At 39.9% G+C, this 26,349-nt stretch overlaps 12 protein-coding genes across 12 annotated transcripts; 7 read left to right on the forward strand and 5 right to left on the reverse strand.

Annotated features, from left to right (window-relative positions):
- Positions 1-331: 331 nt before the first annotated feature.
- Positions 332-1,240, reverse strand: LDS1 (Lds1p; the record flags this gene model as incomplete). The annotated part of the gene is made up of 1 exon (XM_447066.1): positions 332-1,240. The coding sequence occupies one exon, from the start codon at positions 1,238-1,240 to the stop codon at positions 332-334; it is 909 nt and encodes a 302-aa protein (XP_447066.1).
- Positions 1,241-2,322: 1,082 nt separating this feature from the next.
- PSK1 (serine/threonine protein kinase PSK1) lies at positions 2,323-6,333 on the forward strand (the record flags this gene model as incomplete). The annotated part of the gene is made up of 1 exon (XM_447067.1): positions 2,323-6,333. One exon carries the CDS (start codon positions 2,323-2,325, stop codon positions 6,331-6,333), a length of 4,011 nt encoding a protein of 1,336 aa, XP_447067.1.
- Positions 6,334-7,513: 1,180 nt separating this feature from the next.
- On the forward strand, positions 7,514-9,334 carry TPD3 (protein phosphatase 2A structural subunit TPD3; the record flags this gene model as incomplete). Its single annotated transcript, XM_447068.1, has 1 exon — positions 7,514-9,334. The coding sequence occupies one exon, from the start codon at positions 7,514-7,516 to the stop codon at positions 9,332-9,334; it is 1,821 nt and encodes a 606-aa protein (XP_447068.1).
- A 175-nt stretch (positions 9,335-9,509) lies between these two features.
- Positions 9,510-10,916, reverse strand: NTG1 (bifunctional N-glycosylase/AP lyase NTG1; the record flags this gene model as incomplete). The annotated part of the gene is made up of 1 exon (XM_447069.1): positions 9,510-10,916. One exon carries the CDS (start codon positions 10,914-10,916, stop codon positions 9,510-9,512), a length of 1,407 nt encoding a protein of 468 aa, XP_447069.1.
- A 437-nt stretch (positions 10,917-11,353) lies between these two features.
- On the reverse strand, positions 11,354-12,181 carry SYN8 (syntaxin; the record flags this gene model as incomplete). Its single annotated transcript, XM_447070.1, has 1 exon — positions 11,354-12,181. One exon carries the CDS (start codon positions 12,179-12,181, stop codon positions 11,354-11,356), a length of 828 nt encoding a protein of 275 aa, XP_447070.1.
- Positions 12,182-12,637: 456 nt separating this feature from the next.
- On the forward strand, positions 12,638-14,416 carry DEP1 (Rpd3L histone deacetylase complex subunit DEP1; the record flags this gene model as incomplete). The annotated part of the gene is made up of 1 exon (XM_447071.1): positions 12,638-14,416. The coding sequence occupies one exon, from the start codon at positions 12,638-12,640 to the stop codon at positions 14,414-14,416; it is 1,779 nt and encodes a 592-aa protein (XP_447071.1).
- A 569-nt stretch (positions 14,417-14,985) lies between these two features.
- On the forward strand, positions 14,986-16,161 carry CYS3 (cystathionine gamma-lyase CYS3; the record flags this gene model as incomplete). Its single annotated transcript, XM_447072.1, has 1 exon — positions 14,986-16,161. One exon carries the CDS (start codon positions 14,986-14,988, stop codon positions 16,159-16,161), a length of 1,176 nt encoding a protein of 391 aa, XP_447072.1.
- Positions 16,162-16,758: 597 nt separating this feature from the next.
- Positions 16,759-18,738, forward strand: SWC3 (Swc3p; the record flags this gene model as incomplete). Its single annotated transcript, XM_447073.1, has 1 exon — positions 16,759-18,738. The coding sequence occupies one exon, from the start codon at positions 16,759-16,761 to the stop codon at positions 18,736-18,738; it is 1,980 nt and encodes a 659-aa protein (XP_447073.1).
- A 333-nt stretch (positions 18,739-19,071) lies between these two features.
- Positions 19,072-19,710, reverse strand: CCW14 (Ccw14p; the record flags this gene model as incomplete). The annotated part of the gene is made up of 1 exon (XM_447074.1): positions 19,072-19,710. The coding sequence occupies one exon, from the start codon at positions 19,708-19,710 to the stop codon at positions 19,072-19,074; it is 639 nt and encodes a 212-aa protein (XP_447074.1).
- Positions 19,711-20,357: 647 nt separating this feature from the next.
- On the reverse strand, positions 20,358-20,669 carry ECM19 (Ecm19p; the record flags this gene model as incomplete). Its single annotated transcript, XM_447075.1, has 1 exon — positions 20,358-20,669. One exon carries the CDS (start codon positions 20,667-20,669, stop codon positions 20,358-20,360), a length of 312 nt encoding a protein of 103 aa, XP_447075.1.
- Positions 20,670-20,998: 329 nt separating this feature from the next.
- Positions 20,999-24,025, forward strand: STE23 (metalloendopeptidase; the record flags this gene model as incomplete). Its single annotated transcript, XM_447076.1, has 1 exon — positions 20,999-24,025. One exon carries the CDS (start codon positions 20,999-21,001, stop codon positions 24,023-24,025), a length of 3,027 nt encoding a protein of 1,008 aa, XP_447076.1.
- A 1,027-nt stretch (positions 24,026-25,052) lies between these two features.
- REH1 (Reh1p) lies at positions 25,053-26,288 on the forward strand (the record flags this gene model as incomplete). The annotated part of the gene is made up of 1 exon (XM_447077.1): positions 25,053-26,288. The coding sequence occupies one exon, from the start codon at positions 25,053-25,055 to the stop codon at positions 26,286-26,288; it is 1,236 nt and encodes a 411-aa protein (XP_447077.1).
- Positions 26,289-26,349: the final 61 nt, after the last annotated feature.

The following is a 26,349-nucleotide window of genomic DNA, read 5'->3' on the forward strand; positions in this document are numbered from 1 at the left end:
ATTTTTTTGCACAAAGTACTCTCCAACAGCTTCTTAGAATCTTGTATTTTTACTATATGTCGTTTATTTTTTTTTCGATTTTGGACTATTAATATTGTATACTGCTTACACCTCTTTTTTGACAACTCATTTTCCGGAGTTGTGTCGTTTTTAATTTCGTTTATTTTACTCTTCTCACAATTTTTTCATATTTTTTTTAATATTAACAATAATAATTCTATATCTATTATTTCCTTTGATACTTGTAGTTGTAACAGCTTTGTTATATATGGTTTAAAGCAAAAATTGCGAAATGGTATTTTATGGATCATATACATAAGAACGGTGGACATCACCTGTAAGTAGTAAGCTGATCGATACCTAGTAGTGTGGCGCCCAATATGTTGGTAGATAGTGAAATGCCTGCTAAGAATGGGAAGGAATCCAAAAAGCCTGCTGTGATTCCAAACATAGTATACTGGCCAGGGTGTTGATAAATTCTTTCGTATCTCTCTATATTGCTTAAGCCTTTCAATCTTAGCATCTTTGAAAAATATACTCTAGACAATGCTGGGGAAACAAGGAAATGGAAAGTGAATGGTCCAACAATTGGAATTGATGATATGATTAGTAAGAAAACTAAGATGATCAAGCCTGTTAGGTATTCTGATAGTTTTTTAGTTAGATGGAAATACCAAAAGTAAGGTGTAGATGGTGAGACTTGGTACTTAATCGGTGTGTGTCTGAACAAACTCTGGTATCCATTTGCATCAACGCAATTTTTCACCAACCCTTCATTCAAGTGCGATACTCTCAGAAACATCATAGTAAGCATATTTGTGTGTAGGATAGAGTGTATCCACGCGATTAGTATACCAAAGGGACCCAGCACGATAAATAGTGCCGTATATACTGGGGTGATAGTTGCCCAGTAGACCATTGTCACTATCGCGTAACTTACTAGATAAAGTGAGAACAGTGCAGTTGTCGAGGCCGCATAATCTCTGAAGTTTGAGTACAATTCATACATCCCTTTAAAAGGGTATACAAACATATTACCAGTGAACAGGTCATCAGCTATCACTGCCGACACTTGGGCCGACCGTGTGGCCAGTTTCACCAATTGTCTCTGGTATATGCTCGTAGCATCCTGGATAGTAGCCTTTTGAGCAATCTCCAGAGGTTTGAAGTGCTGGTCCCTGCTGAACTTGTAGTATACCCCACCTAACCCGGTCAATATCAAAGAACCCGCGAAACTCATTAGTGGATTATAGCTTTTTACAGTTCTTTTTTGACACACCGATGCCAGAGTGAAGAACAAACAACAAAACACCTATAAGAACCCAAAATAGTTAATTGTACTGATACTTAAAGTAATCAGGTACACAGTATCACATCGCCACAAAAATAATAGATTAATACTGTACTTCCCCCACAAAAGCCTTCTTATTTATGGACAAAATAGAGCGCACTCCAGTCACATGATATGCCTAGATACGTCAATAAACCAATAATCACATGATATATATCCGAAGTGATAAGCAGGCTGAGAGCTCTTCAAAAAATGGAAACGATACGCATGTTTCTCTGCGATGGCTACTTTCTCAAGACAGCCTCTCTTTCACAGAAGACGCAGTACAACACGTACAGCCTTCAATGGGCTTCACTTGCCCCTTCTTACTACCTGACTTCTGGTTCCCCCCTCCTCCCTCACCCCACACCCCCACACTGCTGGAAGTCACTGCAAAGTCTTTTTGAACAAGTAATCACATTAAAGTTGGGACGAACCCTTTTCTAGCAGTTTGGATGGGGGGGAGGCTGTCCCATGGCAACTAGGCAAGTCTGCACTACACTTGAGCCCCAGTCCCTGGGAAGATCCTTTCAAAGTTGGGAAAGGTGCTTTTATGTTTCAACGCCAGTTATACCTTGCCTCTACAAAATACATAAACACAACAGATAAGAAGCTATCTGATTAGTCAAGTCCTAGTCTCCCCCCCTTCCTGTGCAACTTTCAACTCCTAACTGAAAAAAAAAAAAAAAAAAAAAAAGAAAATAAGACACTATTAAGCAATAAAAAGTACAAGTTTATTGGCCATTTTGCTATAAACCGCTACTTAACACTATACCAGACAGACGGAACCCTCGAGAGGATTTCTACTAGACTAGGATAATAACAAGAAGTTATAGTGGCCATACCCTAAGGAATAAAGAAACTATAAAAGTCGAAAACTAAACATAGCTAGACATTACGAAAAGAGGGATATTGTTATTGGAAGTGCGTCAACACAGTGAATATATTTGAAGGGGAAAATAAAAGTACAGAAAACAAAGATATAGGCCCAAATGCCATATATTGGAGCATCTAACATTTCCCAAAACTCTTTTGTTAGTCTGAAGGAAAAGCATGCTATTCGGGATAAAGGATCTCCATCTGGTTCTGAGATCTCTTTGGTTCCGGATTCTCCCATAAAGGACGTGGCACCATCTAGGTTGAATAATGTTACCAATGCGTCTTCTTTGAGCAATAACTCTGATAGCGCACCTCGCAGCAATAATGGTGTAGGCACTGACAGCTCTAGTGTTCCTAAGACTAGACCAAGAGAACAATCGTTTAACGGGCCGCTCCCAGAGCATATCCTTAAGGATGACAAGAATTTTTTCGGTTTGGAAAGGCCGCCTAGACTTGCCAGAAATGTCTCGCTAGACTCGTCAGCCTCTACAATATCAGAAGTTGACGCTAAGGAGCTTTTCATGCTGCCGAATGAATCCACACATGCGTACTCTTATAACCCGCTGTCGCCGAACTCCCTAGCTGTACGTTTAAGCATATTGAAGAGATCTCTAGAGATTATTATAGGTAACCCTGAAATGTTGAGAGAACCAGAGTTGGATCTCCCAGAGGAACTAAAGGGCGAAAATGTGTCACAAAGGAGGAAAAGTTTAAATAACTTGTACAATCCACATTTTGAGTCCTTCTCAATGGACAGAAGTGTAATGAGAAAGGCCAATCAGAAGGCAATGCCACATACCGCGACATTGAATGCATTTGTAGCAAATAGCACCACTAACTTTGGTAACTTGGCTATTTCTGAGAAAAAGAAGGCTAATAATCAGCTATCAAAATCGTCATTTGGTAATATTAATGTGGGTAACATAGCAGGCATACATAGAGCAGCATCCATGGCATTTTTGCCTTCGTCATTTGGTAGATCAGATAGCCGCACAGACAGAAGTCTGGCTGATTTTAATAGGAAATTTGGGAGAAAGCCAAACCCACAAATTAATTTTAGAGAACCGTTCAAGAAAATACCAGAACAAGGGACATCTAGTATGGAAGAGTGTTCTTCTACAAAAACTCTAAGTGGTGATAATACTTCTAAAGATCTAGATCATAGCATTAGTGCAATCTCAGAAGAAGGCGATACAGTAGTTAATGAAATGGACTATTTCGTCGATGAGCAAAGAGCAAATCTCATGAGTTTGTTAGATCTTCTAAATGAGACTTTGGAGAAGAATACCTCTCCAAAAGCTTCTGATCTGCATATGATTTCTCTATTCAATTTGGATAAGTTATCTTTGAACAATGATGAATGTAACGGTAAATCTAGCTCTGAATCACAGAAGAGAACTGTCGCATTGAAGAAAACTCTATTAGATAGTTTGGCTGAGCCATTTTTTGAACATTATGGTGGTGCCGATGAAATACGGCATGATGACGGTGAACTGGTGAATGAACTAGAAGATATATCTGCTATGGCAGATGATTCAGTTTCATTAGGTGAATTCAGACCTCAGCAAGATTACGGAAGGATATTGAGAACTTTTACTTCAACTAAGAACTCCGCTCCGCAAGCAATTTTTACATGCTCACAGAACGATCCCTGGCAGTTTAGAGCAGCAAATGATTTAGCATGTCTTATATTTGGAATATCCAAAAATGCTTTAAGAGCTTTGACTCTATTAGATTTAATTCATACTGACAGCAGAAACTTTGTGGTTAATAAGCTCTCTTCTACTGAGGGACAAGAATTGGTCTTTACAGGTGAAATTATAGGAATTGTACAACCTGGTGGTGACAATACTAATCTAATATGGGCTTCATTTTGGGCGAAGAGAAAGAATGACATGTTGGTCTGTGTATTTGAGAAAGTTCCATGTGATTACGCCGATATAATGCTCAGCTTAGATGATTTCTCAGTGACATCTGTTTTAGATAGATGTGGTTTGCTAGAAGCTGCAAAAAAGAAAGAGCCAGAGAACAAACATCCTACGTTCCATTTGGGTCTCAATGAGGAGGATTCTGAGGAAGAGGATGACGAGTCATCAGACTCTAAGGTAGCTGAACCGGCTAAGAAAAGTGTTAAGTTTGCTGATGAAATTACAAATATCTCTATGATTAGTACTTCATTGGCACAAACTATTGAAGATGTATGCAATGGTAAACTTCATAACCTGGATGATGATCTGCTACCTTTACAGCTAAGAGTATCAAACAGAATCAACTTCACTAGATATTTCACACTGAATCATTTGTCTCATAGTATTCCATGTGCTGTATCAGCTACTATTCTAGAGAATGAGATGAAATTGAAAATTCACGGTATCCCATACCAAGCCGGTCTGTTTGTGGTTGACTCCCATAATTATCAAATGATTAGCTTTAATAAATCTATTGTTAAGAATATGTTTGGTTATCATTTCTCTGATATGGTTGGCAAACCAATAACTGATATTATACCATCCTTTTCAGAACTATTAAAATTCACATCTTTGAGATATCCAGCACTGACAGTCACAAATCACAGAAATAGAGGTTTGGTCTTGACTGAACACTTCTTCCGTAAGTTGCGTGCCGAAATGATGGGTCGCAAAGATGAGTTCTATACATCTATTGGTATTGATGCAGTCCATAGAGACGGTGGTATGATTAAGGTAGACTTCCAAGTTAGAGTTATGAGTTCTAACGTAATTTTGGTATGGATAACTCATTCGAGAGATGTATTTTTCAATGATTACACTACAACACCTTCTCAATTACATATGCTAAAAGAAAATGATCTAGCTGTTGTCAGCAGTGAAGGAAGTTCTACATGCTCTTCTAGTAAGTCATCCCCCCATATTTCTTCACGTCCTTTGCGTGAACTAACAAAACTATCGGATGTTGATAGAGATAATCAGCCAGAGAGATTTAAATCTTCATCCGTTTCCTCAAAGGATTCAACTTTGTTTGACAAAGATACTCATAAGGATGTGAGTATGGATGAGGTATTTGATGATTTGGAGATTGAGAAGGATATTGAAGACCCTGAATTGAAGAGAAAACTGGCTTTAACAAAGATTTATCACAAGGATAAATCACAGTTTGTTAAGGAAGAGAACTTCAAAGTGAACCAGAGCTTCATCATGAGTAAGATTTCTATTCAGCATAGTAGCGACTCTTTAGCCAACAACAGGTCAGCCACAACTACACCTATAAATCTTCAAGAGGGCAATATTGCCCCAACCACCTTCTTGACGATGAATCCAAATCCAATTGGAGCAAAGAAGCATACCAAAAAACTTTCAGATTTTATCATTTTACAAAACATGGGTGAAGGTGCTTATGGTAAAGTCAATCTTTGCTTGCATAAAACTGAAAGATACATTGTTGTCATCAAGATGATCTTTAAGGAGCGTATTTTGGTTGATACCTGGGTTCGTGACAGAAAATTGGGTACAATACCATCGGAAATCCAAATAATGGCCACAATATCAAAGGAACCACATGAGAACATTTTAACATTACTGGATTTCTTTGAAGATGACGATTACTATTACATTGAAACACCTGTTCATGGAGAAACTGGTAGCATTGATTTGTTTGATTTGATTGAATTTAAAACTAACATGACAGAGATAGAGGCAAAGCTTCTATTTAAACAAGTTGTATCTGGTGTTAAGCACCTCCATGACCAAGGTATTGTACACAGGGACATTAAAGACGAGAATATTATTGTTGATTCACAAGGATTTGTCAAAATTATTGATTTTGGTTCGGCAGCCTATGTTAAGAGCGGGCCTTTTGACGTTTTTGTCGGTACAATAGACTACGCTGCGCCTGAAGTCCTTGGTGGTAGTCCATACGAGGGTAAACCGCAAGATATTTGGGCAATTGGTATTCTATTATACACTATAGTATTCAAGGAGAATCCATTTTATAATATTGATGAAATTCTTGAGGGTGAATTGAAATTTAATAGTAGTGAACTTGTTAGTGAGCAATGTACTACTCTCATTGCTAAAATTCTGAATAGAAATGTGCAAAAGAGACCAACAATTGATGATATCTATAATGATGAATGGTTAGTCATTTAGTTATAGTATCCTTTATTACTCTGTTTGAATATTCCCTTAAAAAAAGCTAATAACATATATATTCCTGTTCTTTCTCATTGATTCATAATCAACTCTAGCCTATTGTCTTCACCGGAAAAAACTTATGGATTTTGATAATTGTTCTTTTTCAGTTTCTCAATATTCAAAGGACTATATATGAGTCGACCCTGCATTTCTTTTATTTAATGAACAGAAAACTATGAACTTCATACTCAAATGCATATAGCCTATTTATGCCTGTACATGATCACAATAACATAATATCCAATAACGATTGTTTATTTATATTTATTCATACTAATTTAGATACTTACAGGAATAATTAGTGGATTGTCTACCCATTTTATATATTTTGGTAGCAGTTTAAGTAATTATTAATTTAAAACCAGATAAGACTCATAGTCCATTAAGAAATGTTACTGTTCTAGTAATACACAAATCTTAGTTACAGATATATCTGACTATTTACTTAACATATATTTACCTTCCCTACTCACAATCAGATAGTATAAAACTGTCTAAGCAATATTATTACTTAGCCTCCCATCTGGTCTTTATAAGTCACATGACTCCAACACGAAAAGACATAAGGAAATGATAGGTAGCATGATCAACGAGGTGTCATTTTTTTTTTCAGTCAAAGGCCCCTTCGCTGCCTTCCGACCCTTTGAAAACCCCCCTTCCCTTCGAAATCCGCCAAAAATTAGCTAAATTGTGGTAATAAGCAATAATATTGGAAAGAAACGTACAACTAATAGTGTCTTCAAAGGGTCAAGTTTGACTGAATTTTGTCTAGAAACACCAACATTCTGTTACTGAAGATTACAAGGACAATAAAGCGCTTTTTTCCATCTTTAAAGGGCGTATATTTTAGTGGTCGTTACGCTGAATAAGGAAAGCACAAACATATCCTATTGTCATTTGATTTTCCGGATAATTCAATCTCGAACATACTTATTATTGCAGCCATTTCACTTCAGAAAAGAGAAATAGGTTACATTGTTTCATTGGTTTGCATAGTTTATATAGATTGAACCGCACCACAGTGATAATTACTCAACACATTACTGGACCTGTCATTTTTTTAATCATTCGTTTTAGATCTAAAACAATCATTATTCGATATCATTGAGAATTACATATAGAAGAAAACACAATAATGGCACAAGCTGATCAAGATCTGTACCCATTGGCTTTGCTAATGGATGACTTGAAGAATGATGATATTTCAAATCGTGTAGAAGCTACGAAGAAGATTGATCAGATAGCTATAGCTTTAGGACCAGACCGAACCCGTAATGAATTAATTCCATTTTTAACTGAGGTTGCAGAAGATGATGAAGATGAAGTATTTACTGTTCTAGCTGAAAAACTTGGTTCCTTCGTTCCATATGTTGGTGGTGCGGAGCATGCTTCCACCATATTACCCGTACTAGATATACTCGCCGGCGCAGAAGAAACAATTGTTAGAGAGAAAGCTGTGGATTCATTGAACATAGTAGCGGAACAAATGCCCGATGATGAATTATTCAAGTATTTTGTGCCTCTACTACAAAGATTGGCTTCTGAAACATGGTTTTCTTCAAAGGTTTCCGCCTGTGGTTTATTCAAATCTGTATTCTTAAGGGTTAAGGATGTACAGTCCAGAGTAGATCTGTGGAATTTGTTTATGACGTTGGTAAATGATGAAACGCCAATGGTTAGAAGAGCAGTAGGTAAGAATCTTCCAATTTTAATTGATTTACTTACTGAGAACCCAGAATTCTGTACTGACAAAGATTTAGAGTTTATCTCTACCACTTTCCAAACTGTCATTAATGACCAGCAGGACTCTGTCAAATTCTTGGCTGTAGACTGCCTGATATCCATAGTTAAGTTTTTCAATAAAAAGGGCTACGATACACATTCAAGAGATCTATTAAATTCGGCACTTTCACTAGCTGGAGATGAGGCATGGAGAGTTCGTTATGTAGTTGCGGACAAATTTGGTGAGTTAACAGAAGGTTTTTCTTCAAATCCATCCTATATAGAAGAATTACTGGATCCATTTTTAAAATTATGTGAAGATAGTGAAGGTGACGTAAGGAAAGCAATTGCCAAACAAGTGTCCTATTTTTCCAAATTTGTCAATGACTCACATGTTGTACTTAATAAAATAGTGCCTGTCCTCCAAAATTTAAGTATGGATGAAAATGAAGACGTACGTGCATCATTGGCATCAGGTATATCTGATATCGTGTTGCTACTACCAAAGGAACAAGTTATCGAATATGTCTTCCCTATATTTTTAAACATGCTAAGAGATGAAATTCCTGATGTGCGCTTAAACATTATTGGCAAACTCAAAGTAGTGAATGAGGTAATTGGTATTGATATGTTAACGGACTCTTTATTACCTGCAATCTCTGAACTAGCAAAAGATAGTAGCTGGCATGTACGTCTGGCCATTATTGAATATATTCCAATTCTGGCTGAACAACTTGGAGTAGATTTCTTTAATAGTCAGCTGAGTGACCTATGCCTTTCTTGGCTTTGGGATGCCGTATACTCGATAAGAGAAGCAGCAATAAAAAACCTACAGAAACTAACCAACATCTTTGGCTCTGAATGGTGTAACAACGAAGTCGTTCCCCGCTTGTTAAACCTAGACTCTCATATGCTCGAGAATTTCATTTACAGAATTACCTTACTGCAAACATTTAAAGCATTAGTATCTGTATTATCACCAGAGTTTGTGGCAAATCAGATACTACCTCATGTCATGGAACTAGCTAACGATCAAGTTCCAAACATTAGATTTAATGTTGCTAATACCTATCCAATCATTGTTGAAGTTTTAAGCAAAGGTGGAGATCAATACAAACTTTTAGTAACGGATACCATTTACCCATCTTTAAAGGATCTTTGTGAAGATCCAGATTTTGATGTACGATACTTTGCCAACAAAAGTATGAAAAAATGTAAAGAAATCATAAGCTAAGGCTTGTAACCTAAAGACTGAAGCCGACTTACAACTTCGTAAATACCATTAATATAGTAATTCTTTCATAAAAGTACATTTCTGTCATTCGAAAAATGAATATAGTATCCATAAGATGATTACATATATTTATGTAGATGATTTGATTTACTGTAAGACCAGCTCCAGATGAGATTTATACGAAAAGACTAGTGTCAGGTTCTTTTTTTATTAGTATTTCAGATTTCAAACTTGTGTCGACATTGATGGCACAACTCTCTTCCAATTTGACTCCAACATCTAATTTATTGTCGATGGAAGAATGAGGTTCCTTCTTGAGCTCTATGGAGTTTTGTTCACCTTCTACTATCGAGACATCCAACTCTTCCTTCATATCATTCTCAAGCTTTTTCAAGTCTAATTTCATCAAAAATCCCATCCATTTACTATAACTTGTTATATTTGACCTTATGGACTCATTCAAATTAGATAATGTTGTGAAAGTCTTTTCCGTAAGTTGACGCTGTTTACTCTCATCGATATTAACACGAAATATGTTGAAGTTGGCACCTCTTGATTTACCAATTACTTGTCCAAAACCTACAAGTAGTCCATTTATTTCAGTCCATAATCTCGGAGGTAGCCATTTCTGTAGTTGTTTCCTGGTGTCATTTGGTGTTTTGCATTTGTCAGGGTCAACCCATTTCCACATCTTACACAACCGATCAACATGAACGTCGACACATATTCCTTCAATTTTACCCCAAGCCTTTTGCAAAGTTAGATATCCCATCTTTGGTCCTACACCAGGTAAACCAAGTATATCAGTAACATTGTCTGGAACGTCTTGATCGTATTTTTCGTTAAGGATGGCTGCTGTTCTTTTAATAAAATTCGCTTTCCTTTTATGAAAACCAACGGAATGTATTAGTTCATCGAGAACTTGTTCATCTATTCTCAATAAGGCATCTAGAGTAATTCCTTGAGCATCTTTGAGCTCCTCAATACAATATTTCATAATATTATACATTCCCATGGCAGTAACTTCATCTTTAGTTTGAGCTGACAACATAACTCCCACCAATACCTGCAATCTGTAATTCCTGGGAAGAATCTCCGATTTTTTTATACCGCAAATTTCTCCCACAGTCATCGGAATAGAAGAACCCCCAATAAGATCAACAGGTGCTCTTATAAATGATCTCATCCACCTCATCTTCTTGTAGATTTCGGGAAAGTTTTTCGGTAGCAGTTTAAAACTCTCTTCATCTAAATCTGTGAAGATAGTGTCATCAAATGGCTGGCTCCATCTATTAGGAACATTACCATTTCTACTCACAATCCATTTGAAATAGTTCTCACTATCTAAAGACTTGACCCAGTTGATATCGACATAATCACGGTCATGGCTTATGTCCACCTCTCTCTCCTTCTTTACTTTAACTCTCTCCTTGAAGTACTTGGACTTCGTAACCTCACTGTTCTCATTTTTAACAGCAATTTCTTTAGCTGATGACTTTCTCTTCCTTAATACAGCCATTGTATGCCACTGTATGACTCCCAAGGTGCTTCTCGGTCTGAATCGACTTGTGCTCCTCAGCATAAACCAAATCGAATCTCAATGGCATACTTATACTTCTACTTTAAGCGTCTATGCACCCTGTTATACTGAGATATTCATCAAAACTGATCAATCGCAACACTGCTTAGTAATAGTATGCCAACAGCAAGATGGGTGGCCATCGCAAGATTATCAGTAACAATCCGTGACCCCCCTGCAGAATTTTCTGAGCGATCAGCTGCGAAATTTTTTTTTACTTTCGAGCAGCATTGGGGTGTCTCTGTGATGAGCCGAATCAGAATCACATGACTTATACGGGTAATTAGAGGATCCATAATCTTGATTTCATCGGTGGTCCATCTATGGTATTATCGCAAATATTAACTTGCTACCACTTTATACATGGATGGCTGTGGATGCTGAGAAATATTGAATGGTAGTATCTGTAATAATGGTTAATCTCATCAAACTGAGATGCTTCAGAGGATAATCAATAAGAAGATGAGAATGATGGTTAGCATAACAATAATTGAGCATGGCCCATTTTCTCTTGCTGTGCGTTGGAAGCTGTCCAACCTCCTGCGCGCCCTTTCCAGATTTCTTGAACTCGTATCCAGTAAATTCTCCATATCATCCAATATGTGCTCATTTTGGTCTGTTAATTCTTGATTTATATCAATAGATATGCCGTGAGTGTTCTTAATGGTCGTTGCCAAGGAATCAAGATGTGTATCTTGTTCCAACAATTGCTGCTGTTGGCGAGCAAATAGTTCGTCATTGGATATCATATGACCAGCATTTACACGTTTATCAGAAGTACTCGACGAAGAATTTGTAGTGTCTTCTTCATAGTCATGATATGGTTGAAAAGTCATTGGGGCTGATGCAGGCGCATCCTGCTCAGTATCTTCGTTCGGAAATGTCTCAAGATCATCATTAAACCGTACACGTTTCCTAGTCTCATCATCCTCAATTTCCTCCTCATCGATATCACCCGCGTTAGCTCTACTTTCACCTGGCTTTGATGCTATGTCTTGTTTGGGAGAGAAAGTGTACAATCCCACATCTACTGCAGTATCGTCACCAAGCTGAGCCAGTACCTTATTATACTCATCAATATAAGCCTTAATTTCATCTGTACCATGACCACCTACAGAGTTCAGCAAGTCTAGGACTGTGCTCAGTTGTGATTTTAGCGATATTGTATCAGATTTCGATGGCTCCATAGAAAGCTCATCAATCAGTCGGGTCCGCTCCTCGACTATATCCTTAAGCTTATCAAGCTCATATGAAACCTTCAGATCCATTATACTCCTTCGCTGCTTGTATACAGTAATCCAATCCTTAATCCCGGGGTTCAAACGCAAATCCGCATACAACTTCCTAAAGGGCACCGACGAAAAGAAATCACACAAATGATAGTATTTGGAAGCAATATAGTGCCGTTATCCAAATAAAATAGGACCAAGTAGACTTAAAATAATACTAGCCTTATCGAGGTTACGCTATCTTCTATTTAACTGCCCAAAATTGTAAGACTTTTGCCAAAAATCGCTATTTTTTTCTTTGACTATATAAAATCGGAAAAGGCAACAAAGATAATGAAATGGGAGGGATGAGCTTGCAATTCATTGTGAGGTTTGTAGTTTAGAAGTACTAAGGCTAAGGATAGTATATAGAAACTCTTCAAACAGTGTTGGGATCTCACTTGAAATTGTTAGTGTTGCTAATAGATTTTGGTAAGCGACTAGGTTTGGAGAATTATGGAGAATAGAGAATTAGAGAAGGAGCCCATGGAGGATAGAATTCCTGGAAATGAGGCGATAGAGGAAGATCAAGAGAGTGTTTTGTCTAATATTGACTTTAACGGACAAGACGGCGAGGTGATCACCATGAGAAGCGAGCTGAACTTGTCTGAATACTGTGTGAGCAGCGATGCTGACACTGAGAAGATGGATGACGACGATGATGATGGTAAACACCCGCCTTTGAAAGAGTTAGTAGTGGATGCTGAGACACTCAGTAGAAAGCGCAGTTTAGATGACGATGCGACCGAAGATGTATTTGAAGACAAGAAGCCCAAGTTAGAGCAAGTTGAAGCTTCCGAAGTAAACAATGAGAATCAAGGTAACGACAACCACACAGAAACGAATGATTCAGTTCCTGTTGAACCAATTAGTAGTCCGCTGAATACGATGGAAGGTGTAAAACCTCCAGTAATACCCTCAGAGAATACCACAGAGCTCCGGACTGCTGATCAGGCATCAAATGAGATCAGTGTACCTGACAAAGAGACTGAAGAATCAACACCAATGGGTACGGAAGAACGGTTAAATGAAGAGAAAGATACATTAGAACATCAATCCAATGAAAAACCAAAAAGTGCAGAGCCGGTACCTCAGCCGGAAGAAGTAAGTAATGATCTGGCGGACACAGATACCGTAATTGGCACAGAGTCAAAGCAATCGGAAGATCAACTTCATGATGTTGTGCCAGAAGAACCAACAGACCCTAACTCTGCTCCCGACAATGTTGAAGCTCCAGTTGAAGCTCCAGTTAAAGCCGACATTACAAAAGAGAATACCGATGCAGATGAAAATGGCCCTGAAGAAAGCGAAGTTAAAGAAGGTGAGAAAGAAGAAGAAGGCAATGATGAAGAGGCAGCGAACAATATTGACGAGGATGAAGGTGCTGTGGGTGATGCTGACGATGATGAGGATGAGGATGACGACATTGATGAGGATGAAGAAGACGAAGAGGATTCACAGACGGTAGACAATGTTGAGACAAGTGATTCTTCGAAGAAGAAGAAGCGCAAGAAGAGTTCCATCTTGCCTATGGTGCTGGAGGAGCGCAGACAACAGGCGCTGAAAGATATAACTGAGATAGAGCACAGTTTTGCTGAGCTGAGACAGAAGCTTTATGAGAACAAGCTGAGGAGGCTCGAAACAGAGTTACAAATGTGTGTTGAGGGCTCACACCCGGAGTTGCATGAGTACTACGAGAAGATATCCAAGCTGCGTGACTTTAAGCTACACAGGACGTACCAGAGACAGAAGTATGAGTTGAAATGCATAGACATCGAGACCAGGGCCACACGTACTATGATCCACCAAAACTTCCTGCGCTGCGTCAACGAGCTCAGATCGCAACTGCTGCAGGACACCACGACTAAGTGGTACGACATCAACAAGGAGAGACGTGACATGGACATAATTATTCCCGACATCAACTACCACGTCCCTGTCAAGACCGCCAACAAGACACTGAGCTGCATCACTGGCTACGCGGGACCCGCACAGCCCAGACGTTACCTCGGCGAACCCTTATCCGAGGACCTCGAATGCGAGAACATCTCTTACCGCTACAACGGCAACCCAGTCGACAAGCTCGAAGTTATTGTGGACAGAATGCGCCTGAACAACGAGCTGAGCGACCTCGAAGGGCTCAAGAAATACTACCACGCCTTCCCGGGGGCACCTTCCCTCTCCACACTACGTGACTCAGAGATACAAGACGACTTCAACTACCTGAGACAGTAATTGCAACACAATTCCGTGGTTGTATACAATACTCTTGTTGTATACCAATTACACTTTGTGAGCATTATTGCATTAAAAATTCACGTGACTCTTCCATTCCCCCCCCTTCCCTCCCCACAGTATCCACAGACGGCAGTGCCGTGCGCCAGGAACTTGATCTTGTGCGCGCAGTGAAGTGAAAAAAACCAAAAAACTGCTTCTTGATTTCCCGCAGTGAATGGATTTAATGTCAGTTTGGAAGGAGCAAAAAAAACTGTGTCCCGTCCCTTGTGTGCGGTACTTTCTGAGTGAATGTGAAAAAATAGCTGAAAAAAAAGGAAAGCCTATCGATTCTCGAGGGAAATGAGATGAGTTTAGCTAGTAATAGCATCCAAGCAGGAGAAGGAAGGACGAAAAATTTGATAATAGTGGCGAGGGTGGGCATCGGATCCCGATTGGGTAGTATAAATACGACGCTGAGTTTTCTGCTTTTATGACTTGCTTTGAGTCGGTTTAATTCCAAGAGCTACAACTAAAAAACTACAACAAACTACAACTAACTACAACTAACTACAACAACTGAATTCACAATGGGTCTATTAGAATCTGACAAGTTTGCTACCAAGGCTATTCATGCTGGTGCTCATGAAGACATTCATGGTTCTGTTATTGAGCCAATTTCTTTGTCTACTACTTTCAAGCAAAGCGAGCCAGCCAAGCCAATTGGTACATATGAATACTCTAGATCCCAAAACCCAAACAGAGAGAACCTAGAAGCTGCCATTGCCTCTTTGGAAGGTGGTAAGTACGGTCTTGCCTTCTCTTCCGGTTCCGCTACCACCGCTGTGATCTTGCAATCCTTGCCTCAAGGTTCTCATGCTGTCTCCATCGGTGACGTCTACGGTGGTACTCACAGATACTTCACCAAAGTTGCCAACGCCCACGGTGTTGACACTTCCTTCACCAACAACTTGATCGAAGACTTGCCAAAGCTTGTCAAGGACAACACCAAGTTGGTCTGGATCGAGTCCCCAACTAACCCAACTCTAAAGGTTACCGATATCCAATTGGTCGCTGAAAACGTCAAGAAGATCAACAAGGACATCCTACTGGTCGTCGACAACACATTCTTGTCCCCATACTTGTCCAACCCATTGAAGTTCGGTGCTGACATCGTCGTCCACTCCGCTACCAAGTACATCAACGGTCACTCCGATGTGGTTCTAGGTGTCTTGGCCACCAACAGCAAGGACATCTACGAAAGATTGCAATTCCTACAAAACGCCATCGGTTGTATCCCATCCCCATTCGACGCTTGGTTGACCCACCGTGGTCTAAAGACCTTGCACTTGCGTGTTAGACAAGCATCCTTGAACGCCACCAAGATCGCCACTTTCCTAGAGAGCAACGAAAACGTCGTTGCCGTCAACTACCCAGGTCTACAATCTCATCCAAACTATGATGTCGTCAAGAAGCAACACAGAGAAGCCCTAGGTGGTGGTATGATTTCTTTCAGAATCAAGGGTGGTGCCGAAGCCGCTGCTAAGTTTTCTTCCTCTACCAGACTATTCACTTTGGCTGAATCTCTAGGTGGTATCGAATCTCTACTAGAAGTCCCAGCTGTGATGACCCACGGTGGTATTCCAAAGGAAGCCAGAGAAGCCTCCGGTGTCTTTGACGATCTAGTTAGATTATCAGTCGGTATTGAAGACGGTGAAGACCTTCTAGAAGACATCAAGCAAGCTTTGCAAAAGGCCACCGCTTAAGTACATTCATGAGTAAAATAAAGATAGACAACCCAAACTCTAAATTACAACACAAAATCTCTTTTACGAACCCCCTCCCCCTTTACAACCAAAAAAACTTAAGTGTAAAATTAATACTGGAAAAGGTCCCTTCCTCACAAATAGACTCAATTTAAGTTATACGGACGCTTACAATATTAAAATATAGCGAACGAGACCATATTCTATATCTGAACATAATTTTGTAAATTAGCCTAGTAAGTTAATTTTTTTTCTTCATTAGTTCCATATTTAAGGGCTCTACTAGATCAGTAGCACATATAGTATAGAATGAATATAGTATTACTGTTAATTCTGCATTTCACTTCTATAATGCCCCGACTGCTATTACACCATTACCGTAATATCACTTTATACGTCTCGCATAAACCACTCTTTCGTTGTTGGCGGTGCGAAATGCCATAACAGCAAAAGAGAGCTCATCGAGGTCATTTTAGAGGCATTTGAACTTGATCTTTGCAACTTCCAACCACTTTGATCTTTACATTAATCATATCACTCTAGTGTTTTAAGTTGTTAAGGGAACTGCGCTAGGTCTAGTTAGAACAGAGATATATCATGGCAGTGGCACTGCGAGCTCGGAATGCCGTGAAAGTGGAAGATGGAATAGACACTAGTAATATTATAGAAGAAGTTGACGACAACACAAAAGGAACAAGAAGCCGAGCTTCGCGGCGGAGAAGAAGAAGAGGAGACGAAGAAGAGAAACACAGCGAAGAAGAGACATACAATGAGTTTAACGACGATGGTACATTGAAGACAGAAGGTACTCTACAGACTGGGAATGGAAGTGGAAGGCCGTTTGAACTGGTAGCTGGTCTACCATGTAGTTTAGATGTCCCACAATACAACTCTGCATTAACATTCCCGCTGTCAGTACGAGACTCGGGTGTATTATATAGCTCTTTGCTAAGTTCAAGAAGAACGTGGATATCAGGTGAAATGTTTGAAGTGTACTGGACTAGAGCCAACAAGGTACCTTCCTTAGCAATTAAAGATGAGAGTATAATAAAAGAGCTAGAATCTTCCAAGGAACAAGATGCAAGCGGTAAAGATAGAATGCAGAGAATGTGCGATTGTGAGTTAATGGCGGGTCCTCATACCTTTTCCATCAAACTGTTTATAGTTAAGGATGACGAGAAGGAGAAAAAATGGCAAGAGGAGCAGGAGTATAAGAAGAAAGAAAAAGAAGAACAAAAGAAACTTGAATCGGAGCAACGGAAGAAAAGAGCAGAGGAGAAGAAGCAGATGCTTCAATTGAAGAAACAGGAAAGGGAGAAACAGATGCAATTACAAAAGGAAGCTAGAGCTCGGGCTAAGAAAGAGCAAGCAGAAGCACGGCAGAGGCAGAAAGAAGAAGAGAGGCAAAGGAAACTTATGAACAAAGAACGAGTTAAAGAACAGAAAGCTAGCACATCTAAGCCAAAAAAGGATCAGAACAAAAAGAACTCGGACCAACATATGATTGCCAACTTGAATATCATGGCACAAAGAGACCCTGAATTGAAAAAATTGATGGCCAAGGTTGCGAATGGGCAAGCTAACATGCAAGAAATAGAAGAATTCAAGAGAGTAATCGAACTGGCAAAGAATTTGCCTCCTCCGGGGACACCACCTGCAAAACCCGAAGTACAGAAAGCACAGAGTAAGCCTACGGATAGTAATGAGACTAGCGCTGACAGTAGTAAATCCGAGATACTTCAAGAATCAAAGACTAACGAAAGTGACAAAAAAGCGACTGCTGAACAAGCGACTGAACCGAAGACACATTCCGAGGAAAACAAACCAGAGAGTGAAAATCAAAGTAGGGATAATAGCGAAAAGTCTGCCTCCTCACATAATCAAGAGGCAAGTATTAAGAAGGAAGCGGATGCCAATAGCGTGATAAAAAAAGAAAGCAGCGATGGTGACGGGAATAAGAGTCAGCAACCTAAGCGTAAGTATAACAAGGCTCCAAAGGTTGCTGACGAGTTAACTGAGAAGGAGAAGGAGATGCAGCTAACAGCCTTCCAGCAGAAGTATGTGACAGGTGCTGAGCTTGTTCTTGAGTTTGCTGAAAACACGAATTTCCGTTTTCTGTTGCCCAAGAAGGCTATTATACAGTATATTCCGGAATCGAATAGGTACAAGATGTCGTGGCTGCAGATACACAACCAGAGCGACATAACGCGGTTCTACAAGAGGCAAGTGAAGGAGCTGACGAGGCGGATTCACAATGCGGAGGAGAAGCAGCGGGTTACCGACGAGTACAATGTGTTTCGGGACAAGAAGTGTCCGTCGCCGTTGTTTTCTTCGATGACTGTGACGTTTAGTGGCATACATGTCAAGTTCAACTCCATAATGATGAACAGTTTTGACCCTAAGGAGGAAGTGCGTGGGTACATGGAAGATGTGCTGGCGGTTGGGACGCGGTTGTCTGGGTATAACCTGTGGTATCAGCTGGATGGGTACGATGACCGTGAGTTAGCGGAGCGGTTGCGGTCTGAGCTGAACGAGTACGAGCAGTCTTTGAAACCCAAGAGACAGAAGAAGCAGTAAAGTTATAGAAATTGCATGGTGTGCATTGCTTCTATTGTGTTTCTTACACACGCGTGTTTGTGATAAAATTGATATATTATAGTTAGCGATATATATTTATTGTTTATATAGTAATTTCAAAGTGAAATAGTAAGAAAACCGTGAATAAGAAAAAAAAACCAGGTGTAAGTAAAGTAATTTAGAGAAAAAAAAAGAACCTTTAAATGTGCTAGGACACAGCAGTTTTTCAGTTAGCTTCCCTTATGTTTCTGAATATATTTCTTGCTGAATTTCATTAGGAAGGGGAGTAATGATGGCAAAAAGATCCATGAGCAATTGATATGAGTGGTAAGATCAGATCAATAGAGCAGCGGCGGCGATGACAGCCAAACCGGAGCCAGCGTTGATGGCGTTAGCACCAGCGCTGAAAGTGGAGATAGCGTGGGATGAGGATGGCTTTTGGGAGGTCTTGGTAGAGGAGACTGAGGAAGGCTTGGAAGAAGTGATGGTGAAAGTAGAAGATGCGGTAGAGGAAGGAGTGGAGGTAGTAGACTCAGAGACCTTTGGAGCAGAAGAAGAGCCAGTGGTAACAACAGAGGAAGTACTGGAAGAGACGGAAGAGATGGAACTAGAAGCAGAACTAGAAGAGCTAGAAGAGCTAGACATGGAGCTAGACATTGAGCTAGAAGCAGAACTAGACATTGAGCTAGACATGGAGCTAGAGACAGATGCGACAGCCTTTCCGACGTCACCACAGGAGTTCTTGAAAGCGGTGTAAGCGGCGTCGCTGTTACCGTTTGGACAGATAGAGTCTAGACAGTTCTTGATGGCGGTGTTTTCGTTCTCGCAGAAACAGCCGACTTGGTTCAGAGTGTGGCATTGAGAGGATTGCTTGCTAACTTGAGCAACACAGGCCAGCAAACAAGCTGGAGGAGTGGCCAAGACCTGGGAGAAAAGACCCAAAACAACAGCAGAAACAACAGCAGCACGCATATTTAAAATTTATAGTAGTTGTAGATGTGTAGTTGTGTAGTTATAGTTGTAGCTTGTATTGGTTAAGTATTGTTTAAGTATTCAAGTATTGTTTATATATTATTTTTCCAGCGAATTTTTCATCTCGAGGATTAAGTGCAGGACGGATCGAGTTCCAGCTCCCTTCTCTCTTGCGGTCGTAGAAATGTAAACAAACGTGCTTCCATCCCTGCATGTACTCTGATACGGCATTTCCTATTTTTATTGGCTGGACGCTTTGGCAGTGTCTTCTGCGCCCGTTCTCTGTCTGTCTCTTTCTCTCTCTCTCTCTCTGTGGGGCACAGACAGAGCCGCAGACAGAGCCGCAAGGAAATCGAGACATGCGAAGCGAAGAGGGACCCGGAGGGGCCTGGAGGAAGCCCAGACTTTTTGACTTCTTTTTATAGAAGCAGTAGGTGTATGGGTGTAGGTGTGTGGGTGTATGGCATACTGTTGTACGTACAATGTCACGTAATATATACTCAGTTACGTTGTGGTCATGTGAATATTCATTTGCAAAATCCATATAGACTAAATACCGGCAAAGCTATATACCCCCATCAGATGGTTCTCAATATATACAGTGGTGGTGGGAGCTGCAGCCTGTGTCCTCTTTTATAATGTACATGTCATGTAGAGTCTCCCGGAGTTCCCGAGTTTCCCAGGTTTCCCAGGTTTCCTGGGTTGGGTGTACTTGTACTTGTAGTTGTACCTGTACCTGTACTTATATTTGCAGGTGCTGTCGCACCTGCAAATGTGCCTTGAGGCACAACTAGATTACCGTCCTCATCATACTTCGGTACTGCTACGTCCTTGCGCAAGTGGCCATCCTTCTCTAGTTGTCCCAGCACTATGGGCTCGAAAAACCTAGCCCCAGTGTATATACCTACAAGCGACACAACACCAATGGTAACTAGATCAAACCCTCGAATACGACTCATTCCAACGTCTTATACTTGCTTCAATGTGCTACAACTTCCTGAAACAACACCCCCAATCCTACTGTAACTTGTAGTAACTTCTCTTCGAAATCCTCTTTACCAATTTTCTTTGATCCTTCTTTTGCCTAAGGCCCATCCTTTTGTTACAAACTACAATTTACAAGTGATAAAATCACAAATTGCAATCGCGATTGTAACAGTAAGGGTAATTCTGAGCTTCTGGGTCATTCCACTCTCGAATTGCCAATATTCACCTGCCTCCAATTAGATCAACAACGACTCTCACCTCTAGGTCTTTACTTCTGTCCTTTTTGATATTGTGTACTTGCATGCTAGTGGCACAAAGTACTCTATACAGAAGCGTGTTGCCATCCGGTGTTAGAATAGCTCTACAGTTCAAAAAGCTTACCTCTTACTATTACAAAAAAAATTACACAACAGTTGCAAACAAATCGACTATGCCTTACAAAGACCTCAAAGTACAGTTCTTGAAACCTGACCTCGACGACAGACAGTACCGCTACATCCAACTGCCCAACAACTTGAAGGCTTTGATCATCCAGGATGCTACCACAGACAAAGCCGCCGCTGCCTTAGACGTCAACATCGGTGCTTTCCAGGACCCTGAGAACTTGCCTGGCCTGGCTCACTTCTGTGAACACTTGCTGTTCATGGGCTCTGAGAAGTTCCCTGACGAAAACGAGTACTCTAGCTACTTGAGCAAGCACGGTGGCTCCTCCAACGCGTACACAGGCTCGCAAAACACCAATTACTTCTTCGAAGTCAACGCCGACCATCTCCATGGCGCCCTTGATAGATTCTCCGGCTTCTTCAGTTGCCCTTTGTTCAACCAAAACTCCACCGATAAGGAGATAAACGCGGTCGATAGTGAGAACAAGAAGAACCTGCAGAATGATATCTGGAGAATGTACCAATTGGATAAATCCTTGTCCAACCAAGACCACCCTTACCACAAGTTCTCGACCGGTAACCTCGAAACCTTGGGCGATAAACCAAAGGCTGCCGGCTTGGATATAAGAGAAGAACTGCTCAAGTTTTACAACGAAAATTACTCCGCTAACCTGATGAAACTCTGTATCCTAGGTAAAGAAGACCTGGACACACTTTCTGAATGGGCCTGGGAACTTTTCAAAGACGTCAAGAACTCTGATCGTGCCTTGCCTGTGTATGACGCTCCTATCTTGAAAGAAAATGATTTGAAGAAGATCATAAAAGTTAAGCCCGTCAAGGATTTGAGAAAGCTAGATATCTCGTTTGTGGTACCAGACTATGAAAAGAAATGGGAAGCTAAGATATCCCACATCTTTAGTCACTTAATAGGACACGAAGGTAGCGGCTCCCTGTTGGCACACTTAAAGTCCCTTGGATGGGCTAATGAACTCGGCGCTGGAGGCCACACCGTTTCTGATGGCAACGCCTTTTTCAACGTTGACATCGAACTTACAAACGAGGGTTTGAAGCATTACAAGGATATAGTGGTCTTGATATTTCAATATCTGGAAATGTTGAAGACTTCTCTACCTCAGGAATGGATTTTCAAAGAACTCCAAGACATCTCAAATGCCACTTTCAAGTTTAAACAAAAGGGTAGTGCTTCACAAACTGTGTCCGGTCTTGCGAAACAACTTGAAAAGGACTATTACTTCCCAGTGGAAAATATATTAGCCACTAACTTACTAGTCAAGTATGAACCAGAGCTGATTAAACATTTCATGAAATCATTCACACCTGAGAATTCTCGTATTACATTTATCTCTAGATCTATCGTGGCCGATTCGAAGGAACAGTGGTACGGTACCGAGTATAGCGTAGAAGATTATAGTCCTGAATTCCTAAAATCAATAGAAAACCCTGGTTTGAATCCAAACTTAAGCGTACCAAGACCTAACGAGTTCATTGCAACAAACTTTGATGTCGAGAAATTCGATGTAAAGGAACCACTGAATGAACCTCTTCTATTGAAAGATGATGATGTGAGCAAGCTTTGGTACAAGAAGGACGATAGGTTTTGGCAACCAAGAGGTTATATTTATGTAACACTAAAGCTACCAAACACACATTCCAGTATCATCTCCAGTATGCTAACCACATTATATGTTCAAATGGTTAATGATGCACTCAAGGACCTACAATATGATGCAGCTTGTGCAAATATCAATCTATCATTTGTAAAGACCAACCAAGGTCTTGACATCACAATTTCTGGATTCAATGAAAAGCTACTAATTTTGTTGAAGAGATTTGTTGAAGGTGTCCAAGGCTTTGAACCAAAGAAGGAAAGGTTTGAGGTATTCAAGGACAAGACTGTTCACCACCTAAAGAATCAAATGATGGAAGTGCCATACAGCCAAATTTCTGGACTTTACAATAGCGTTGTTAATGAAAGAACATGGCCTACCAAAGAAAAGCTCGAAGTTGCTGAAAAGTTAAAGTTTGAGCAGCTAGACAACTTTGTCAGAGCTATATATGATGGTATGTACTATGAATCATTTGTTCATGGCAACCTGGAGTCCAAAGAAGCGAGGGAGGTAGATTCACTTGTTTCGACATTCCTAAAGAAAGACGATATCAAGAATATCGATGTTCAAAGCAATAGATTGAGATCTTACATTATTCCCAAGGGCAAATCATATGCGTATGAAACTGACCTTTATGATGAAAATAATGTCAATTCCTGTATACAGCATGTTGTTCAATTGGATGTCTACAACGAGAAGCTATCTGCGCTAAGTGGATTATTTGCACAAATGCTCCATGAACCATGTTTTGATATTTTGAGAACTAAGGAACAATTAGGCTACGTTGTTTTCAGCTCTAGTTTGAACAACCATGGTACTGCTAACATTAGAATTCTTGTTCAGTCAGAACATACCACACCATACCTGGAATGGCGTATTGATGAGTTTTACAAGACATTTGGGGAGAAATTAAGAAATATGGACGAGGAAGACTTCAACAAACATAAAGAAGCTCTATGTAAAACGTTGTTGCAAAAGTTCAAGAACATGAAAGAAGAGAGTTTGAGATATGTAGCTGCCATTTATCTAGGCGACTACAATTATCTACATCGTCAAAAGAAAGCCGATATGGTTAAAGATTTAACTAAGGAAGACATGATTGCATTCTTTGAGAACTACATCGAAAGTGACGATGCAACCAAACTAGTAATCCACTTGAAGTCTAAAAAGGCTACCGAAAAGGACGAATCCCAACTTGACACCACCAAGTATCCATCAGGTGAAAAGATAGAAGATGTCGGTCAATTCAGGTCACAACTATACTTGGCACCTCTACGCCAACCAACCAAGAAATTTGAAATTCATGAAGAATTGTGAACTAAGCTCATAAAGAATTATAGACAAAATTCATCAACGTATAAATAAATAAAAAAACCTCTACAGTAAAAATAAAATCAAGAAGTTTCACTCGATAGAAATACTAAAGTGACTGTATAGAAAAAAAAAATGTAGACTTCTTTCGACACCCTTAATCCACAGTACCTTCCCTATATATCGGTGGGAAGGGAACTAAGATCAGGGCTTCCTGTTCCGTCCATAAATTATAATTTTTGCTCTTGGAAACGAGTATCTCATTGATATATGAGACACTGGCAATCAACTACTGTTAGAAGACAGATGTTCAGTCGACTGTGGCATATTTCCTTTGTATAATTTTTGATTCGGCCTTTTTAAAAAACAACTCAAAAGAAATAACATGAAAGAATATATGTAGGTCGATGAGCTTGCAAACAATCGATGGCTATTTATACTAAAATTTTTTCAAATTTCCAGTTTTCCCGAAGCCTTCAAAAAGAAGAAAGCCCACGTTCGTAGTGATTTTACTAGACTTTAGGTATAAACTCAGGCGATGAACAGACGATTATCATTCTTTATTGCAGTTATCAAATTAACACAAGTGACTTTATACAATCTATATAACCATAAATTACTATAAAAGTGTCTTTCTGACCGATGTATTGCAACTTGATGACAAGGTCGCTACGAGGATAAACTTGATAATTAACAAAACAGAGAATGACAGTAGACATGACAGCCAAGTCTTCCCAGATCAATGGCTTTCTTACTTGATGACTCCAGTTTCAAAAAGATAGTTGATTGCAAATATAATAAATTGCTAATCTCTACACTATTGTAATCATGTCATCCGAAATAGTCGTGACCATTGCATGGAATTGGTAAGAATACGTGACAACTGATGCGATACCAAGTTTCCCCAGGACTTACTAAAAGTTTCGAGGCCAGCAAACTTAAAGTATTTAAATAGCCATATATAAATATGATCTACGTTTGTGGAGAAGGCTATGCTATAAATTCAGTCAAGCAAGAGATAACTTAACAAAATATGAGTTCAACTTTCACTTGCAACTCCTGTGACATACAATTCCAGACCAGTGATTCCCAGCGGTATCACATGAAGACAGAATGGCACCGTTACAATCTGAAGAGACGTGTAGCGAACTTGCCTCATATTTCAGCTAGTATGTTTGCTGAGAAAGTACAAATGTCTGAAAGAGAGAAGCGTGAGCATATGGTTGATGAGTTTGGATTTGAAATATTGAAAGCACCAGACCATGGCCGTAAGCACAAGAAAAGAGGGTCTGCTGCCAAACCAACATCCAAAGAAGACAAGTCTGAAGTGCCTTCCAACAATATTAAAAGTTCTGCCAATGCTCTACACAGAACTATTTCACCAACCGAGTCTGTTGCATCTGAGATGTCGGCATTAACAACTGGTAGTGAATATAACACCACTGATTTTGGTGAGGACACAGCATCTGAATATGGATTCACTAGTGATTCAAACTATGACTATGGATCCACCACAGATGAATCTAGTGATGAAGAAGATCACAAGCTGTCAGTGAAACATAACCATGATGATTTTAAAACTACCACTTGCATATATTGTGGTGTCGAGAATAAGGAAGTCGAAAGAAATATTAGACACATGTTCAAATCACACGGTTTATACATCCCTGAAAGAAGTTATTTGATTGACCTAGATGGCTTATTGAAATTTTTGATAAATCATATCCTAGTGGAGAACAAATGCATGTGTTGCAATTATCAAGGCTCCTCAGTTGAAAGTATTCGAGCACATATGGACTCCAAGCGTCATTGTAAATTACCATATGAAACTAGAGAAGAGCGTGCTGTAGTAGGTGAATTCTACGATTTCTCATCTCTATATAGCGATGAAGAAAATGAGGAAAGCGAGAATGCCGATGACGTCGAAGAGGCAGCAGGAGACAGCAATGGAATTAACTCAAATTACACAGTTGCCACAATCGATGATTCCGGTGCGGAGCTTACATTACCTACAGGTGTCAGGCTTGGGCATAGAGAGGGGCAGAGATACTACAGACAGAACTTACCATTGCCACCAAACCATGGGGAAAGTAGGAGAACAGTCACTGCAGCTGACCGCAGAATGATAAGTGGTGTTACTGAAAAGCAGTACAAGAAGGGAATGAAGAAAATGCAATTGCTGGAGCAAAAGGCTGCCAGCGAGCAAATTAGAAAAGAGGTCAAGAGAGTTAACTTTCAGCCTCATTTCAGGGATCCACTATTGCAATGAATATTATTGCATATCATTTCTCTGCATATAATAGTATAGCTTGTGTCATAGCAGCATAATT

This window comes from Nakaseomyces glabratus, chromosome H, assembly GCF_010111755.1.
Source record: "Nakaseomyces glabratus chromosome H, complete sequence".
Classification (NCBI taxonomy): Eukaryota; Fungi; Ascomycota; class Saccharomycetes; order Saccharomycetales; family Saccharomycetaceae; genus Nakaseomyces; species Nakaseomyces glabratus.